The sequence below is a fragment of the Accipiter gentilis genome, chromosome Z (genome assembly GCF_929443795.1).
Source record: "Accipiter gentilis chromosome Z, bAccGen1.1, whole genome shotgun sequence".
In the NCBI taxonomy this organism is placed as follows: Eukaryota; Metazoa; Chordata; class Aves; order Accipitriformes; family Accipitridae; genus Astur; species Astur gentilis.
In genome coordinates this window covers 76,469,296-76,488,881 of record NC_064919.1, presented here as the reverse complement: position 1 = coordinate 76,488,881, position 19,586 = coordinate 76,469,296, and the positions used below count along the sequence as shown (strand labels likewise).

General features: G+C 39.2%; 1 protein-coding gene across 1 annotated transcript in view; it reads right to left on the bottom strand.

The window, feature by feature from the left end:
• Positions 1–19,586, bottom strand: part of ADAMTS12 (ADAM metallopeptidase with thrombospondin type 1 motif 12) — a 175,590-nt gene that overhangs the window by 95,733 nt on the left and 60,271 nt on the right. The window contains exon 3 of the mRNA XM_049796008.1: positions 16,344–16,518. Coding sequence (XP_049651965.1) covers positions 16,344–16,518 — 175 coding nt within the window. The remainder of the gene's footprint in view (positions 1–16,343; positions 16,519–19,586) is intronic.

The following is a 19,586-nucleotide window of genomic DNA, read 5'->3' as shown; positions in this document are numbered from 1 at the left end:
ACACAAAACTTCCCTCACTGAATACTCTGCAAGGTTCCAGCTCAGCTGTGACTCCCATGAGCAAGCCCAGGCACCCTGAACACCTCGTGCCATTTTTAGGGCTAACTCTCTCTCAGATGTTGGCACACTCTGCTCGCACTTGTTCTGGGTCAAAGACAGCTTGGGAAGTGCTGCTCAGCTCATCCCCCAGGAATCTCCAGATAGCTCTAAGTGTCAAAACCAAGAAGCAGAGAGTTGTGCTTGTCAGACCTTCTTCGACCTTGTGAATTAATCATCCATTCTCTCCTGGCTGAAAAGTTGAATCATGGAGAGATTTTTCAGCTGAGGGAAACATTAATTTCGCTTTGCAAGTGGCAGATTTTGTCAGCTGTATTTGTGACATAAGTGTTACAAAAATATAGGAATTCAGGATACAACTCCAGGTCAATCGTTACAGCTGAAATCTGCCACGTCCTAGGTGAACTGTGGAATGAACTGGGACAGGGCCCAGTATCTATACATGGGCTGGCTAAGGACAGAACAGACTCCAAAAACATTTAGGGACTGAAACAGGTCCTCTAAATTGCATCAGAACTGCTTAGGTCACCAACAGGTATGAGCTCTTTATCTTTCCAAACTGCCCCCAAGCCCATAGCACGTATCCCCCCCCTCCAGACATACTACTGGGTACCATGAATGAACACTATCTGCATGTATTGAATCTCTATAGGAAACCTAACAGCTATTGAGTAGCTGCTCTGGGGCAGCCTCTTGTAGTTAACCAAGGAGTTTCATGTTCTCTGTATAAAGCTTTCTGTCAGGAGGAGGGCTCACAGTCTAAACAGGCTCTGTGAAGAAACAGAAACTTAACAATATTCCATAATACTTGACTGTCTCTAGCTTCCAAAGCACATTGTATGTTAAAAACATTGACAAAATTTGCTCTTTATTATCTCCATTAACTTCTGGAAGTCAATGGCAGTTCTTTCCATCTCAGCTATTATTACTAGAAATAGTAATTTTGCATTTTTTTGCACTTGGGCAATATTACCGGAACACTGGGCCCCTACCTTACAGGTACTCATCTCATTGTCTTCTACACACAGAGATTATTTTTGGTAGCACCTTAAAAACCATTACATTTCACCTCTCTTAATAATTCTAATATTTGCTTCATTCACTCCTGGTAAAAAAAGAACAAAAACTGATTGTATTTGTCTGGTAACAGATTGGGAAAAGTGTGGCAAGAGATCAAACTCAGCAGTGGCATCCAGTATAGCTCATACTTGTTATTTAACTAGTTTTAACTATTAAAAGTTGACCCCCTTAAGTTACAGACTGTCTGAAGTGTTCTGTAGCAGTGTTTCCTGACCACTGAAGATCCATTAAGCATCTACAAGACAGTTCAAAAAAATTAACATTTCTACACACATGAGCGAGCCAACAAAGAAAAGCCACAAATGATCACTCAAAGTTTAGCCAATTTTTAGCTGGACATAAGTGAAAACTGTACAAAACACTCTTTTTTTTCCTCACCCACACCAATTCATCATGCAACTAAAAAAAGGCTCAGAAACACTGTTCTCTAACACCAGTTAGTAGCGACAAGCATTCTTGACTTGCTATGAGTTAGCATGGAGGTTATTCATCAAAATACTATTACAGCATTCATTTCTGACTTTACTACAATGTTTAACTGGTTGTCTCTACAGCTGTACATTGAAGCAACTGAGAAAGTGCTGCTCTAACATATGAATATAGTCCAGAGCTGCAGGAAAACTTTCAGTCTGCTACTTTTGTGACCAAAAATGTAGATTCTGGTCAACTGAAACTATTCACAAATATTTTAAAATTGTCAATGAAACACCATACAAGTCAAATGCTTCACTTCTATACTTTTTAAATGAGACTTCTTTAAAAATTACGCAACCATTTTCAGTCTGAATACAGTTGTTTACTTAAAACAGGCTGAAGAACATGAAAGCTAGAAATGTTTCATTTCACCCTAGAAATTAAAAATGCTTTATTTGCACCTGACCAAAATGGTTTTAAACCTGAAATAACTTTCTATTTTTCCTTTTGGTTTTTGTCACAACAAAATCATGTTTCAGAGTGCACCCTAACATATGCATAATTTTTCTCTTACACTCAAATCGCTCTTATTTTCCAGCTTGGCCAATGATCCAAAACTTTTTGCACAATACCCAACCCCCTAGCCATACCTCAGCAGCTGCAAGCAGAAATCACTCCTAAAAACTTGTTTCCGTATTTCCATATGCAGAAGCAATCCTCATACACTTCTGACTTTTCTATTTTAGAGTGATGAGAAACCCCACTACACTAATATCACTGATTCCTGCTTCACCTTCAGCTATAAAACACTGACACCTTTGGCTTCCTGTGAATGGCATCCTTGCAGAGCTCAGCAGACTCACTGTCCCAAGAGAGATGCTCTGCCAGGGCACAGAGCACCCACCACTAACTTGGTTCCTCTCCAGGTGATGTGCTCTTTGTGTACAATGGAGATATAATGCCACTCCTGAAGCATCACAGAGCAAAACGGCACTGCATCTTCTCAAGTCCTCTCCCTCTCACAAAAAAAATACATCAGGAACTTGCCCCACCAGGCTTTGCCTACTCCAGTAAGTTAAATATAGGCAGGGAACAAACACACCAAGGCACTGGAAGTTGTTTGCCTACTCTATTAAAGTGGACGGTTCCTGGCATGGCCTTAGTAAGGGCTGACGAACACGCTCTCAATCAATTCCTGAGTGTGGCACAGGAGCGGACACAGGCCAGGAATCCCTCTCAGTAGTCAGAATCTGGCCACTCTGTGCAAGAGGCTGAGAAAACTTCATGTATCCACACAGATTGTTCTGTGCTACTTGGCAGCAATGTTAAAGAATATTGGAGTATTTCATTTATTAGCACAAACATTGTCTCATTGTACAGGAATAGTGGTTGTCGTGAATATCTATGGTGTTACAGTACGAGAGTAAATGCCAGCTCAGCACTCTGCTTACAGGTAAAAAGTAATACTGTAAAACAGAATATATAGTGTTTGGAATACCACTGGCATCTTTTAAATGAAATTTTTCAAGCAAAGTTACTGAATAGAATGTCTGTTTATGTTCATCATATAAACTGCCTGCCTTTGGAGCTATTTTATATGTTTACAACATCAGGTTTTTGCTACACATTCTGGCATTGGATTAGTATTTTCAGGGTATTTTTATCATTCAGTTACTCAAATATGTTCACATTTCTAAGAAATAATAGTTTCTAGTTCAGCTTTAAAAATGTACACCATAAACTGTGACATGTTGCAAAAGATCTCTTTGAAGTTGTCAACAGAGAGGTTGCTGGATATCCATATGCATGGGAATTGGGGAACTTAGTTGAAACCATCCCAACACGCATCCCCTTATTCTTGGGCACTGCCACCACAAAAACATTGAGTAGATTTCAAGAAGACAGATTTACCTACTTTAACTCTTCCAGATGTGAAAATAAGTTAAGAATTCAGATAAAAATATCTTTTCAAGACTGGATTTGAGAGAGTTCTCCAGCTGTAACATGGCAGTCCAGTTATAAAGCACTAGACAGAAATAGATTATTTCATGTCCAAACATAAAACCGGTAAAATAAATAAATAAAAAAAAATTAAATGGTTCTAGACAGATCTTTTTCTTAGTATTTGCAGAATTGACTGGCTAAGAAATAATCTGACCCCAGGTCCTAAATATCTAAGTAAAAATGTATAAGGATGCATTTACTTATATAAATTAATGGAGCACCCATTAAAATATACACAGGATTATTTCACAGAGCACTGACAATGAGAATTTCCTGGTCTTATAACCAATAGTTTAAAAATTGTCTCTTAGCTGCCTTGAAATCCTGACTTATAATACAAAAGGACAGGAGAACACTAAGAAAATAATCTACATCACACTTTCCTTCTTTTTTCTACGTCTTAGCTTAGGTCTATTAACGTAGAAGACAGAACCGCATTTTTTTCAAAACTTACCAGAAGGTATCATCTAAGCCAGCCATAGAGCTACCTACTGTATGTGGTAGCCACATAAAAGAAAATGTATCATACAATTTTTTCGCAAAACACACAGAGGGAGAAGGAGATGGAAGAAAAATACTCTAAAACCCAATATAAAGTATTTGGAGTGCCCCTTGTAACTTTTAAACAAAACTTTTTCAGTCATCCAAGGAGCTGAACAGAAGGTCCATTAGCATTCCTTATATAAATTGCCAGGCTTTGTTTTAGCACTGTGTTTCAACATTTTATTTAGCTCATGGATATAAACACATTCCTTTTCATATTTTTTTTCCCCCCAAAATACTTTCACATAGTTAATAGGTAGTGTGCACTAACAGGACTAGAAAAGGTTTTTAAAAGCTAAACAGCAAGACAGTAATCAGCATTTTCCAAATACTACAAAACCCTGTTGAAAAACTAGTGTCCTTGGCTGTTAGTAAAGTGAAGATGAAACCCCAGTTTGGTATTTGTATTAACTATTTTATGTATTATTGCCATTCTCAGCAATACTCCAGTTCTCTCACTCTACAAACTGTACCTGCTCATTAATTCAGCTAAATATAAGTTTACACAGGACAAACCAGAAATTATTGCTGCACACTGGACGTGGCACAGCAGACAGACTGAGACACCACAGAATTCAAGTCATGGTGCCAGACCCACTTGAGAATCGAGAAAAATTAGTCTACACCAAGACCCCTATATTGGCACAGCCAGCTTAGCAGTGCTCTCAGAGGCTTTCACCCACAGCCAATAGATAGTAATATTCAGAATGCGTTTATCTGAGCAGAGCAAACAAACAGGTAATACCATTAATTTTATAACAGAACTAATTAGGTATTGCAATGGACTGATGTTTGCCTTCTAACATTACATTTACAGGATTTAAATTTCAACTGATTTTTTCCCTTCCTTCCTTCTTCTAGAATTATGGAGAAAATAGTACTTTTTCCAGACATCACTCAAAGCCATCATGACTTATATTCATTATGGAGGGACTGTGAGGAGCAGCATGAGCCATTATGGGGGACCAAGGGTGACAGCTGGAGAGAATGTCTGGATCCTATTCCTTTGCTTATCAGCCATCCTTAGAAACACCCAAAATGGGAAGTATCTGTTTGTTTTAGGCCATTTGGGCCATTCAGTCTTTTTGGCACCATCATATGAGAGAAAATTTGAAAGCAAGATGGGGGAGTGGACAGCGTGTCAAGTCAGTGAAATTCTGTGCCTCATCTTCCTCATCTCCCAATCTTCATGCACCTGTCTAAAGACCTTCATGCTCAAGGCATGCCACAGACACAGAGGCCAAGTTCTCAGGAATGCACCATCCACCAGTAAGTGAACATTCCTTGCACAGCAGTCTCTTATACACAGAAAATAGCCATTACAGTTCACCCAAAATTCCAGTAACTTGAATTGTTTAAAAAAAAATAAAAAAATCTCAGTTTTAAATGTCTGAAAGACAGTTTAAGAAATGTAAACTACCCCAACTAAATTAAAGTATAACGTCTGTGTTGTAAAAGAGAAATGGCTACTGACAGAATAGGTCTTTGAACTGGTAGTTAAGCTATGACTTTTAATTAGTTTGGTTTAAATTCAGATTACTAAAGGAAAGAAGAAAAAGACAGTCTGGAATTATTCTTAAAACGAAATGCTATTCTTTCAAGGCTTGATATGGTATCTTTAAGAAATGCAGCATATGTTATAACCTTCTTATCTCTGGGCTTATACAACAGAGTTTATTTGACCTTTTTCCTGGATGAGCTGTTGTTTTTTCCATCCCATTTCTCCACTGTATTTAGAATATACCAATCCCACTAGAGTGCTCAAAGGAAAAAACACATGCTAGCACTTTGAGGGGCCTCCAAGCCTTGTCCTCAGCTGCGGCCAAATGTCTTGAATTTCAGATGATGTTACTAAGCAATGCAGCCTTCAAAACATCAGCCCTAACCTTGCTGTGCTTCTGCAGCAAACAGCAGCAGTGCAAAAGCAGCTCTTACAGGCAAAGATTCCCCCCCCCAAACCTGGGCTTGAGAAAGGGCTGGTCAGTCTAGGAGTTACCAAAATGAATTATGCTAATATGGCATCTTGAAAATCTCAGACACATGCTGCTTTTAATGTTTTCTATTCTTAGAAGCAGGTCCTATTAACAACATTTTCCAGCTTCGTGACATTTTGGAAGGTGACCATGGAGGTTCTCCTGCTCCAACTCAGCAACACAAGATTTCATTTTGCCTGATTAAGCCTCTGAAGAGGCACTCATGCACAGACAACAGCTGTTGAAAGAGCAGAGCAAGGACAGCCCATCACCCAGCTACTCCGTCCTGCAACTGCGTAGAGCTGGGAAAGGTATCTGTAAACTGCTAGAATGAGCAGGGGGAGGGAATAGCGCAAATGACATTGAGACATCTCAGGGGATGCAGCACAAGCAGCCCTGTTAGGATAACAATGTCTTGGGGTGACCAGTGCCATTCTCAGCTCTTCATGCACACCACTGCGTGGGCTAAAGGATGTTTCCAGTTTTAGCCAGAGTTCTGAGAGTGACTTTTTCCTTTGATTCCAGTTTCCTATCAGAGACTGGTTGTCAAGGGGCACTATAACCTGTTGGATGTCACGATTCCATTAAGTCACTTCCATTTTTGTAATCAATAGGGTGGAGGTTCACCAGTAACACCAGCTATAATTAACTGGACTCCCTGTGGTTCACTGCCGACAGAAAACTATGCCAAAATCTGTAACAGACAGGAGCTATCGGGGCCCCCATGCTAGAATGCCAAGAAGTTTGAAAGCATTTGGTTAGAACTGGGTTTGAGCTTTGAAATTTGCACTCCCATGGAAACAGAATCAAGCAAAGCCCTGTCAACAGACTCAGCCTCTGTTATTTTCTAAATGACAGTCTCAGTTTTCATTTGCAGAAAGTCCCTGGCTCCTGTTCTCTCCAGGTAGCTTTGAAATGATAAAGTTATGTAAACACATGGGACCAGAAAGAGATAAAGATGCAGACAGTTTTGCCTGAAAGAAACATCCAGTTCACACATATCATAAAACAATATGATTAATTATAGCTTAAGTAGAGAAGAATATCCAAAAAATGGATAATGATGGATAAAACCAGGCTACATCCATCAGCTGGGGAAGAAGGTGTTCAGTAATCCATTCTCCAATGTTAAGGCTATCTCTGCTTGAACAACCTTCAGCTGCCTGCCAATGTTACCAGTCTGGGCTTTGCAGGAAACTCCCTTCTTTTACTGCCCTTCTTCCCCATTACCTATCTGGCAGATGAAATTTCATCCCTCTCATCTCCTTCCTTCTCTTCTAAGGAAGACCTGACTGACAGAAGTACCTCACGATGGGAAATGGATGCAACTGAGACACTGAAAAGAAAATACCATAAAGCAGAGAGGTTCAGTGAATATTTTACCTGGAGAATGTCATGCAAATAATACAGAAAATGTCAGGAATGATCCCCTGTTAAAACTGCAGTACCTGAAAGAAGACTTTGATCCAAATCCAAACCTCCACACAGCTAAGGGGAATCCAGACTGGGGGCCCAACTGACAACAGTGCAGATCAGAGAGAAAGGAACTTGACTCAGCTTGTTTTAGAGCTCAGGCAGGCAAGAAACTTGCTGCTGCTTCTAACTTTGGCAGAATGGAACACTCAGACTGAGGCTGTGTTTTGTGTTTAAAAAGTACTTGAAATAAAAAAATCTATCTCTCTGCAGCTTCAACTCAAACACTGTTTTACAGCTCAGCAAAATATTAGGCAAGGCCTTTTTTAAAATAAATACAAATCAGAGACAGCATGGCATTAGAACTTGTTGTTGTTGTTGTTAAGAAATGAATAAAGGACATCAAGGCTTTGGACTTCCTAATTTGCACAAACATTAATTTTTGCACAGTTTTTATTGAGACTGATTAGAACGGGTTAGAAGACACTTTTTCTAATTTAACAGTCTAATTTATGTGCACAAAGACTTCATCATTAGTTGTTTAAAGAGGACAGGAATACATAGTTTTTTCAGCTAAGCCACCTGATAACATCTTGTTTGCTGAAGTAAGTTTAAGTTGAATATTTGCAAGAGAAGAAAAGCTGAAAACATAGAAGAGATCATGGCAAAACCCCAATATTCTCTTCTATGCTCTTTCGTACAGAAAACTGACATGCAACAAATGTTTTCACAAAGTCTTCAAACAAGTGCAGTACTTAAGGCCATCAAATAAAAAGATTTACTACACCTTTTAGCCACTTTTAGCCACAATCTCCTGGCCACTTTTTTTGCATAAAGGTGGATGCCTACTTCTGTTGGACAATTCCTTTTTCTAGAAAAAAATTGTGTGTAATTCTGTATGATCTTTAAGTGAATAATGTCCCTCCAGTCTGTTATTTACATACAGTTTTTTCAGGACAGTTCAGAAATAGCACACAGCAAAGAGGTATTCTTTGCAAAAATACTGTGCAACAGGTAATCTTAAATAAGCAGTGTGAAACAGAGGAGCAAACCTCACCCTACTAGAAGTCTTTCACAACAAATCAAATCCAGCTAGCAAGTCCAGTAGGTCACTAAATCTGTGTTGAGGCAGATCCTTGTTTTCACCAACCGAACACAAAAACAATTCAGACATAAAGACTGGTGTCAGAAATGACATTGTGGACTCCAAAAGATGCTCTTTGCAGACTAGTGTCTAGTGAAACTGCATCTATTAATCACATCCCAACCTACTCAATATTGCCAGAAATTCATTATGAGAATGGTCCCTACAAGCACCCATCACTGGAGTTGAGAACCCCATCCTACACTCAGCAGATAATCAGGAGTGCAGAATCTGTGCACCCCAGGATCTGTGCTGGATCTGTGCACCCCAGAACATGCTACTGAGTAATCATCTGTGGTGTGGGATAAATCCAGATATGGCCCCACTTCTCCCTAAAAAGGAGAGAGCTTACAGTTCTCTACAAGAAGACTGAAGTAATGGTGGATGGAAAAAATCTTATGACCTCCTAAGTTATGCAGTTCCCCTTGCTCCCAACTAATCATAAAACTAAAACCTATGCTGAGAGGAGTATTAAGATCTCCTTTTAAGTACAATTCATCCAGAGGAGTCTCTCCAAGTACAGAAAATGCATCCAAGTTCAAGCAGCTGCTGGGACATGAAGAGTGAAGAACACCAACCCCAAACAAGGAGTGGACAAGCTGCAAGGACACAGTGTTTCATACAGAAAAACTGTGCTCGGACACCTGTTTAAAGTGGGTCACATATGATAGGACACTGCGAGAGGCTCATCAGGGACATGCAGACTTCGGAGAAACTAACTGTGAACACTGAGCCTATATCAATGCATTAGCCCCACAGCACAAGTCCAGCACTTCTCAGAAGAATTAGAAATCTGTGATCTGCCCAGAAATAATAGGTAATTGCAGTTTCTTTTTAGAAAGTTCATAGAGAGTTCAGTATGACTGAGAAATCTTGCACTAACCAGACTGAAGGCTGAACAGCTTTGCCAATACTATTACATTAATGGGTCAAGTGTTCTGAGCAAATTTTCAAACTCCTGCAACAAAAATGTTTCCTGAATGCAGCTTAGCTTTCTGGGTTTTCTATTTCAACTGTGGAAATAAGGTTTACAATTGTTCAAGGCTAGTGTTATCCTACAAAAGAGAAAGGGATGGCATGTGACATGTAACAGTTTAATTTTAAAGCTTGCTATTGCTCTCTGAATCAATAGTGCAGCAATTTACATTACCAAAGAATTTGTTTACCCAATCAATGGCAATATTCAAAAAGTGCAGTAGCATCACACACAGTTTGATAAGGTAAGCTGTAGGTACAGAGCAAGTGCAGAATATATTCCTCTACGACAGGACATGGTTAGAAAGTTCATTCTGGATCCAGACTAAGAGCTCTCAATCTGATGAGTGGTTAAGCAACTGTTTCAATGAAGACATGGAAGAGACCACAGTTAACCCTTTAAACCACAGGAAAGCAAGTGCAGTAAGCAAGCATGGTGTAGCAAACACTGTCTCTTTCCAGTGGCACAGGGACTGAACAGAAAGACTCCACTGAAACACAGTGAAGCAGATTTCTTCCTCCTTATAGTTTTGACTTGTATTATTTGGAAAATGGTCTGTCACAGAACTTTAAAATTTATTCACTCATTGAGTGAGGAAAAGTATCACGTTTCTGATGCCTTTTGGTGGCAACAATTGACTATTACCGCATTATAACAACAATCACATTTCCACATTTTTCTCCCTTACCTCCTGCACAATAGAAGTACTTCTGGAAAGCACCTTGTTTCAGTTAGTAAGAGCTAGTGAAATACAGAAGGTTAAATTCCAGCAGAAATGAGAAGATGAGAAAACAACAGGGACTGGGAAAGCAGGTGCCAGCACTCTGCCAGCATTGAGCTTTCTCTGGCCCCTGTTCAGCACAGACTTTGGATAGACTTGGAGAAAGTTCTGCTTTTGAGTCTGCACTCATTTAACCGGAGAGGGAGCATTGCACAAAATACAGTATTTTATTCCTGTCTCCTCTACCAATATTTCTACTGCCTGTAACTACAGCCTAGGCAGCTCCCAAGCACAATTCATCTCAAAAGTCAAAGATGACATCTTAGAATAGGGTGAATCAGCTTTTGACAATGACTGTTCTCTTCCAGTAATAAAAGAAGCCAGCTTGTAACACGATTAGCTTGAAGTCAAGTATTTAACTGTTAGGCTACTCAAGTTAAGAGATAAAAACCTTCTCCTGTGTCCTTAAAACCTGAATTTCAAGTAACAGCAAACATATCTATTAAACATCTGTATGCTGAAGAAACCTAGAATGCTTTTTTTTATTGCTTACCAAGGCTACACATTTGCACCTGCTCATTTGTTAGAAGTAACAGGATTTTTGACAGTAAAGTGAAATGAACACAGAAGTCTTCTTAAATTCATATGTCGGGTGTTAGAAACTCAAAATTGAAGGTTTCTTATCTCCCTGGCACAGAAAACAGATGACTCTTCCTTTTTCTGGAAAAGGAAAGCACAAGACAATGAAAAAAAGTCTGTATTATTTCTGATTAGCTTCTAATAAACTCCAGAGACCAACCGAAAAAAGTCTTCCTGAAACCTGAAAGAAAGTTAGAATTTTCTGCTTTCATTTCATGACCCTGTTGCAGGGGGGAGGGAATCTCCTGATACCAGTTAGCAGCAATTGTTTCATCCACTGCTACAACAAACCAGCTATTGTGTGTTTGTTTCCCAGGTACCCCAGCCCTGAAATGCTAAATATCCTGCTGCCTGCACAAGCAGGCACTCACTGTTTTCAGTTCAATGCAAAGTGTTCCAGAGATGAGAGATACTCCATGTACTGCTGCAAGCTGTTTGTTTTGTTGTTCCTACTTTACAATACAGGTCATTCTGACTGAATATATCTATTCACTCTTTTTTCATGGCAAGCAACTTTTAAACAGGTTAGTAGAGCCTGTTCATAGACAGCAGAGGGATGCAAGGAAAAAGATGCTTTTCCCTCTACATTGAATTAATCTCACCACAATTCAATGTGTGAACTTACCATCCCAAGAATAATAGTCTCTGTGTTTTGAAGAAACTAAGCAAATTAAGCTGAATAGTAATTGATGTGGTTAAGTACAGGATAAACAAATACTGGAAAAATGTCAGCATCATTCTTTAAAAAATATGGAAGCTACACAGCATGTACCAGGGGTTCTGCCAGCGAGCAAGGCTGCTTACATTGGCTACAAAGTTCTTAAATTAAAAAAAAAAGAAAAGATAGGCTATCCTTTGAGAATAAAACAGTGTCCTGGGCTTCTTTTCTCTCCCTCTTCCAAGTGGTTAAACAAAGGACTTCACTGTCAAAAGCCAAGACTAACAGTTTATGCTGTACACTTGCAGCCAGAAAAATGAAGAGAATCTTCTGGCAGTATCAAGTTAATCATCAAAAAGCAAGACCATGATGGAATAAAAACCTGCACTCAGACATAATCCTTAGGAGGAACAACAGGTAACTATTGTCTGAAACTACTTAATGGCATTCTAGTCACCTGTTAAATGAACTATGCCACCAAGCCATCATTCAAAACACTTAAAAACCAGTTTTGTACAGATGATGTTGCTCTGTTCCTTCAGCTCCCTTCACCCCTGTGCTTCACACAGCACCTGGCTTGTCTCCCCCCTCCCACCCCAGCCGTATCCCATCACAATTCCAATGCAAAACTGCTCCAAATGCAAAATTTTCAGTTATAAGATTTAGAACCCCTCTGCTGACAAGGATTTGGGCATCCATGTACAACCCAAACTAATCCTAACTTTTGATCTGTGTGGAGCTCATCTATCAAATCTTTTCAATGCCAAAATGAGAGTAAAGCATATGGCAATTTCCATACACCTAAAGCTCCAATGAAGTATTCTCAGAGATCTATTTTAATACCCTAAACATTTCTTTCCTTAGTTAATATATTATAGACTACTGCAGCAATCACTGGGTTGCATTCTGAATAAACTCAATTACCCTTCTTCTAAACGACAGCAACCTGACCACCTCACCAGTCCAAGATGTCCATCTATTCATATCGTATCAGTCCCTTCTGTAGCACTTAGTCAGGAAGGGCTCCATTACATCACAGCATTTTCATTCACAAACTTCACAAAACTTCTCCATTTTGCAACTCACAAACAAACCAGTACCTTATGGCAGACTGATGAAAACAAACAAAGAAATGGGAGATCTTCTTTCAATCTGCAGAAGCGAGGATACTTCCTTCTCTTTTGCATTATATCTCGGGAACACTGTCAAATTTTTAAGATAATCTATTTAAAAAAAAAAACCAAATCAAATCCCCAGATCTTTAGTTTCCTAACCTACAGGCAAAAATGGTTAGAGAAATTATCTATAAAGCTCAGGACCACTTTTCATTTACCATTTTTGCTACTTCTCACACAGATTTCAAATGATACAGTAAGACAGCAGCTTGCAATGTACAGTATCGTAATGCTACTTTGAAGATTAGCCCTCAGTTTTGCATGCAGCTAATGACTGAGTCACCTGGCAGCTGCCTAAGCAGCAATATAAGTGTACAGCACAAAACTAAACTTTAATTTACATCATTTATCACAATTATTTTTCTCCAAATATCTGAAACTGTTAAAGATACTGCGAATTATAAACTAATTAATATAATCATTGTAAGAGCACAGGAATGTAAGTGATGCTAAACTATTACTGTGTATAGATGACACAGATGACAAGCAGGTTGGAGCCTGAAGATTTATGTGGCTGTTGACCCAGTAAAAGTCATGAGCATGCTGCATAGGGCTTCTTCCAAGTGGTGACACAGTCCCTGCATTAAAAAAAAGCTTGAAAAAGACTGCACAGGAGGTCAGCATCCTCCACCTATTCCCTCCCAGACTAATTACTCTATTTTGACAATAGATGATACATATACAAATGTCTTACATTGCCTATACGAATAGTCTTCACATTCCTTGCCTGACAGACAGGTTAGTTCTGACTAAAAGATTATTATTATCACTATCCAACTTTGTGCGCTGACTTGAAAGCATCCAGGTGGTTCAACTTTTCCAAGCTAAAAGACATCTCTACATTTTAACCTGGGCACACAAAGGATTTCCCAAGTGTAAGTCTTAGAAATGACTCAATTGTCTTAGCTTAAGTTTAAAAAACTAACAGAATCAGACCTCAAATAAACAAATTAGACACACTGTATGATGAATCTCAGCCCACAAGATTAAAATATTTGATTCTGAAAACCAGTTCCTACAAAAGATATGACAGGCAACTCTTCATCAGTTAAGCCCCAGCCCAATAGGGACAAAGCTAGGGCTGAAAATACAAAATAGTCATGATGTTCAATCTGTAAAATAGAATTCGTTTCTAGAATTAAACGTGAACTGTAAATTGAAATTGTTTTGCTTTAAAGTGATCCCAAAAGGCATTACTCTGGGTCATGTGTGGTATCATGTGGGTGTACCAGAATTCTGGCATCAAACTTAACAGTATGAACTGCTTGAGGTCTTGAAGAGGGAGAAGAGTCACCTTACCACCTTTAAAATGTATTTATGTACCAAGTATTCCCCAAAGCCTATGTCATGAATATATTTAACAAAGAAAGCAAGAATAAACTCACTTTGCTTTTTTGCTCTGTATTTCACTTCTAACAAGAGCAATTGCTCTGACAATGCATAGTGTAAACAGGAGATGACACTGACTTCTTTTTTCTACCCTTGTTGAAGAGCTGACTACAACAGAAGTGAGATAACAAAGCATAAGGCATTCAGAGGAACCAATGATTGTTATATCCTGTCACACAAAGGTAAAAAATGTAATGAAGGAAATGTGTCCCCCCCCCCCCCCCGAACTTTTTCACACTGATTACTTAACTTTTATGACAGCCAAGCAGATTACTGCTTGACCAAAGGCAGACATTACCTCTAAAGACTGTCAGAGTCAGTTAAACACAGAAACATAAATGAAAGTGTATTAGTTAGTTCATAAGACACTCCCTTTGTTAGCCTGGAATGTCATGAACATATTATTACCACCAGATATAGTTCTGTCACATTAGAATGAATAACATTAGACAGGCAGTTTAAATCCAAAAGCCTATTAGAGCAAACATAGCTGGTCTAAGTGATAATATGTCAGAGAAGCCATGCTCAATTTTTTCCAGCATCCAGGTACAGCCAGTCTTTTTCTGTCTCATTCTGCAGTATTTTGAAGAAAGATACAAGGGGTAAAAAGTGAGAGGTAGAAAAAAAATAAGCAGGCTACACAAAGCAAATACACAGCATGATCCCTTGTATCTCCTGTCTCCTCTCTATACTTAAAATTATGGCCTAGCGATGTTATTTCATCCAAAAAAGAAACCTGGAAGACAGTAGGCAAGAACAATGTCCTCATTCTTTACAGGCAAATCTAAACTAAGTCCTCTCATTTGTCCCAGCAGTCATCAGAAGAAATGGAAAATCAGGGAGCTATTTTAGATTTAAGCCAAAATAGACATCATCTTCAGATGTTCATGGCTTTTGAATTTCAGGGGTTTTTGTCTAACAAGTAGATATATTTTTATTTGATGAAGAATAATAAGGAACAGTATTCATATTAATTCTTACAGCTTCTCCTTATCCTCACTTTCCCAGTATCACAGAAGATTGAATAGCTGCCTGCAAGCCATCATCTTTCCAGTCTTCCCCACCTATCATTTCACACTGCTCTTGGCCAGCAAGCAAGAAGTGCAAAGCAGGTCTATGACCCGAAATATAGTGGGGCTGAGTTGTTTGCTTCTTTAATTTATCAATTCATATTACAGAGCAGTAAAACTTCAGCAGCAGTCGTGACTGAAGATTAAAAATTCCTACATTCCTCCTTTTTTTCCACCCCTGGAAAAGAACCAGCTATTCTTTGATCATTAACCTGTGAAAGACAGAAACACACACCTGCATATTCTGCAGCTCTATTTGTACATAACTTGGGCCTTACATCATTTAGGTTATTATTCTCCCTACCAATACTGTATCTTTTCTAAAGTTTGGTGCAGACTCAGCTTGAAGGCCTCAACATCAGAGAACTAATGCAAGATCTGTAAATTTTTGGTATGAGGTCAATCAATTGAATTACTTCACTTAAGAAAGGAACTAATTTTGTAATTATGAGATGCCAACTACCCTCTAGATACAGTCGTCCTTTCCAGGATAGTGTATTAGTTTGTTTTCCCAAAAGACACAATGCTGAATATTAGTGCACCAATATTATTTTTACTTACACTTCTGCAAAAAACACCTCACTGTTGATGCCCTGCACTCCACTTTCAGACCAACCAAATAAGACTTCAAATATTCTAGTAACTAACACAGAGATTCTAGAAATCCTAAGTTTAAACCATGGATTAGAGGGAGGAGTATTTTATGTTGAGGACAGTATTTGCATGGAGTGAGAAAGAATATTTTATTAGAAATAATAATGACTGCAATTCTCATCATCCCAGAACTACTCAAGAATTCGACTCAAACTCACTGAACAATTCTGGTTGGAGAAAAAAATGAGGGGTAGAAAGAATCAATGGTGTGAAAAACATATCCCAGCAGTCATAAGGGAGATTTAAGTTTTCAGAAAGAAACCCAGAGGGGTGGCTCCCGAGGCGTTTTGACTGAGATGTTCTCATTTTATATAATCTCTTTTTACAGGATTTAAGAAAGCCTGGCAGAAGGAAAGGCACACACCACTGGAAAATAAAAGCTGCTTAAAAAGGTGCAGAAAGTAAATAGGCAGAAATCCAGCAATATTTGTACCATTCAATCCACATGCTTGTTCTTTCTCCATCAGGATCTCCCGTCTTCTCCTTAAAGCATTTTGAAGGATATTTGCCTCATAGATAATATGGGGATGGGGTGTTCCCTCCTTCTGTGGATGCTTTTTAATGGGCTCAATGAAGTAATCCCCATGGGGCAGATGGAAATATCCAGTCTGAAAATAAGCACAAAAGAGTTAATCTCCCCTATCCAGTATTGGAAGTCAAAAATAAAAGACTCTTTTCACATTACCATCCCTGAGCTTTTCTCATAAGCCAGTCATTACACTGCAGAAATACAAAAACATCAGGTTTTCAGTATTTATTTTGCTGCATACATCAAGGTTGCTTTGTACCTCACAAAGGCATAACAGTCCAAAGGGGAATAGAAAAAATATCTTCTTCCTAATAACCTGAAATCCTTTATACTGAGGCAGAGGCTCCCATATTTGTATAAAGCCACTGAAAGGTCAAAAGTTAATCTGTCAAACATGATGCACTAGGGAGAGTTGCATCTTGTTCTTCTGATGTTTTGCATCCATTCCCCAGAGAACAAGCCCTGAATAGAAGCTGTTTCATAAGTACAAAGCGCAATTCTGCTCCTAGCTGCAATTCCATAGTCAGATCATGCAACCCATCAGATAGGCTGCACTGTGTGGTGTACTCTCGACTCAGGCTACAAACCCCTCTGGCGTCCACGCTTCCAATGGAAGAAATAAGTCGCTTTTCATGAATTATAGCAAGCTATTGTGATCATACAATAGACCTGCCTAACAAAGGCTGTAACATTTCTCATGCTGTAACTTCTGTATTGACCTCCCACCTTTGACTGAGCTACAGGGCCTTTGATACCTATCTGGACTACACACGATTAGTTTACACATCCCTCTGCCATGATCTAAGAGACACATGCAACCGGACATGGCCTTGGTCCCTTGTGTCTCAGCATTTTTGCATGGATTGCTAACATTCCAGAACCATTGTATAGCCCTTCCACTTCAACAATACTAAATCTAAAGCAAAAGATCTACTGACATCCCAGCCCACACTGGGGATGTGACAGGAGATTGAGGTATCCCACTCTTATGGCTTTGTTTCCTCTTCACTTTCTTGCTGTGGTCAGTGTAACCTCCTTAACTTGTTCTGAACAGGAAAAAATGCAGCAACACTGTGTTCCTGCAGCTGCTGTATTCAAACTTAGGACGGACAAATCTAAAAACCCTTTTGAAACACTCCCAAGTCTTACATTTTCCCTGGACAGTTAGGAAAGCCAGTAAGGACAAGAGGGAAATCATATAAATGGAGGAAAAGCATTCTTAAATGTAAGTAACCACGGGCTCTATGTACTAGGAGCACAAAGGCAGATCAGCGAGATCTCCACATGATGTGCTTAAAGTCCACTCTACCAGATACCTTCTGCCCCCACTTTGATTGCCAGAGGCCCAACACATCCCACAGCAAACTTGTACAAATAAATGTGACTGTCATTTCACAGAGTTTGCCCAACAGTCCTTAAGAGGAAAAACTCTTTCCTTCTAGTTTTCCAGTGCAAGTCAAAGTTTAAAAGCCAGAGGTTGGTCTTGGTTTGAAGCCTTGGTTACACCCGTAAAGTTTCACAGGTTCAGGACTCAAAGTCACATATGTTTGCTCATCTGGGATTACAGTTAATGCCTGCATGTTTTTTGTTTCATGTTTAAGAAAAAAGAAATCAAGACTTCTGATTCTTAAACATGAAATTCAAAAATGCTCAGGTTTCTTTTTCAATTATAAATCAAGGCTGCTTTTGACATAGGAGCTGAGACACACTACAAAAGCAATAAATTCCATGTTCAGATTGGATAAAGATGTCAAGATGTCTATAGAACAAGAACGCCCACACAGAGGTTAGACCAGGAGATCAGTACATGTGGCTTTCCTCCTGCTGCTCAAGGGTTCAAAGCACTGTCACAAACCTTTGCCCATTCCTTTTCATTCCACAGGATTCAATCCTTCCTGGATATTCTGAAAGTCTAGATTATTTGACCTTTTTTTCCTGTTGTATTTTTTAACCCAGTTGGAACCAGGAAGAACTAACCATCTTCACTGCAGACCCTGATTTTATAGGGCAGGCTGATTAGTCACTGGACTATTGTGTCAAAGTTGCATCTGTAAGAAGAAAGGCCAGGCAATCATATAAAAAATTAAGTATATTAGTAGCAACCTCATTTCCCAAGCTCCCCCAGCAATGCTTGTATGTTAAAATTCAGCTCTTCATTCAAGCTGTGTGGAGCAGGAGAAAAAACAAAAATTCATCATATTTCATACTGCACACGCACACACACAGATGGCAGTAAAGATTGTTCAATAAGCCAGCAAACATCAGCTCCTGCAGAACCTGGCTTCAGACGTTACCATTTTTTTTATTATTATTATTGTTTTTGTAACATCATTTTTCAGTATGAAATATCTATTTTCACAGTCTTACAGCTTTTTGCTGTAACAACTCTATCCCAAGCCATCCCTGTTCCAATACAGCCACAACACCCCCAACCCACTGGCATTCTGTGGACAATGTTTGTTAAGTTCAGCAGTACAACTGTACATCCCACCCACCTGCAGCAGAAATTCTGCCAGTCTTGCTCTCGATCTGGGATGAAACTAGGAGTTGTTCCTCCATCCTCTGTAGTACTGCTTGTCTGCACTAGTTAATATACTGTTCTTGTCACTGTCATTGTAGCACTTTCCAGGAGTATGTGTGGCTACCTGACTCACATCTACTGCATGTGCTTCCTTCTTTACATTGACAGATAACTGAATATGGACAGAAACACCGTTAGCAGCACTGTCCTTCTCTATGTTGTAATCACTACCTTACCCCTTGTAATCACTACCTTGTCTCCTCGTGTTACATGAGGCAAGGTCCAAGAGAACCCTCCTGCATTTCATGCAGAAAAAATGGAAATTTTTAATGTTCCTTAATTTCTGGAAGAGGCAATGTCTGTGTGTCAGATCTCCCCTGAAAAAAGCTACTTCAAGTGTGTATAACTTCTACATGATAGCTTTAACATTTGTTCTTTAAAAGAGGTTGATAACAGCCAGAACTTTCATATTTGTTGGCTACAGATTGCTGAATCTTGGGAAAATAAAAGGCTGCTCCCCACTCAATATCCAGACTAAAGTCACTGTAGAGCATGAAGAAGTCTGAGGGCCTATTTTACCAAGGAGACACACCAACAAAAAAATTATTTGCTCCAAAAGGCCTCAT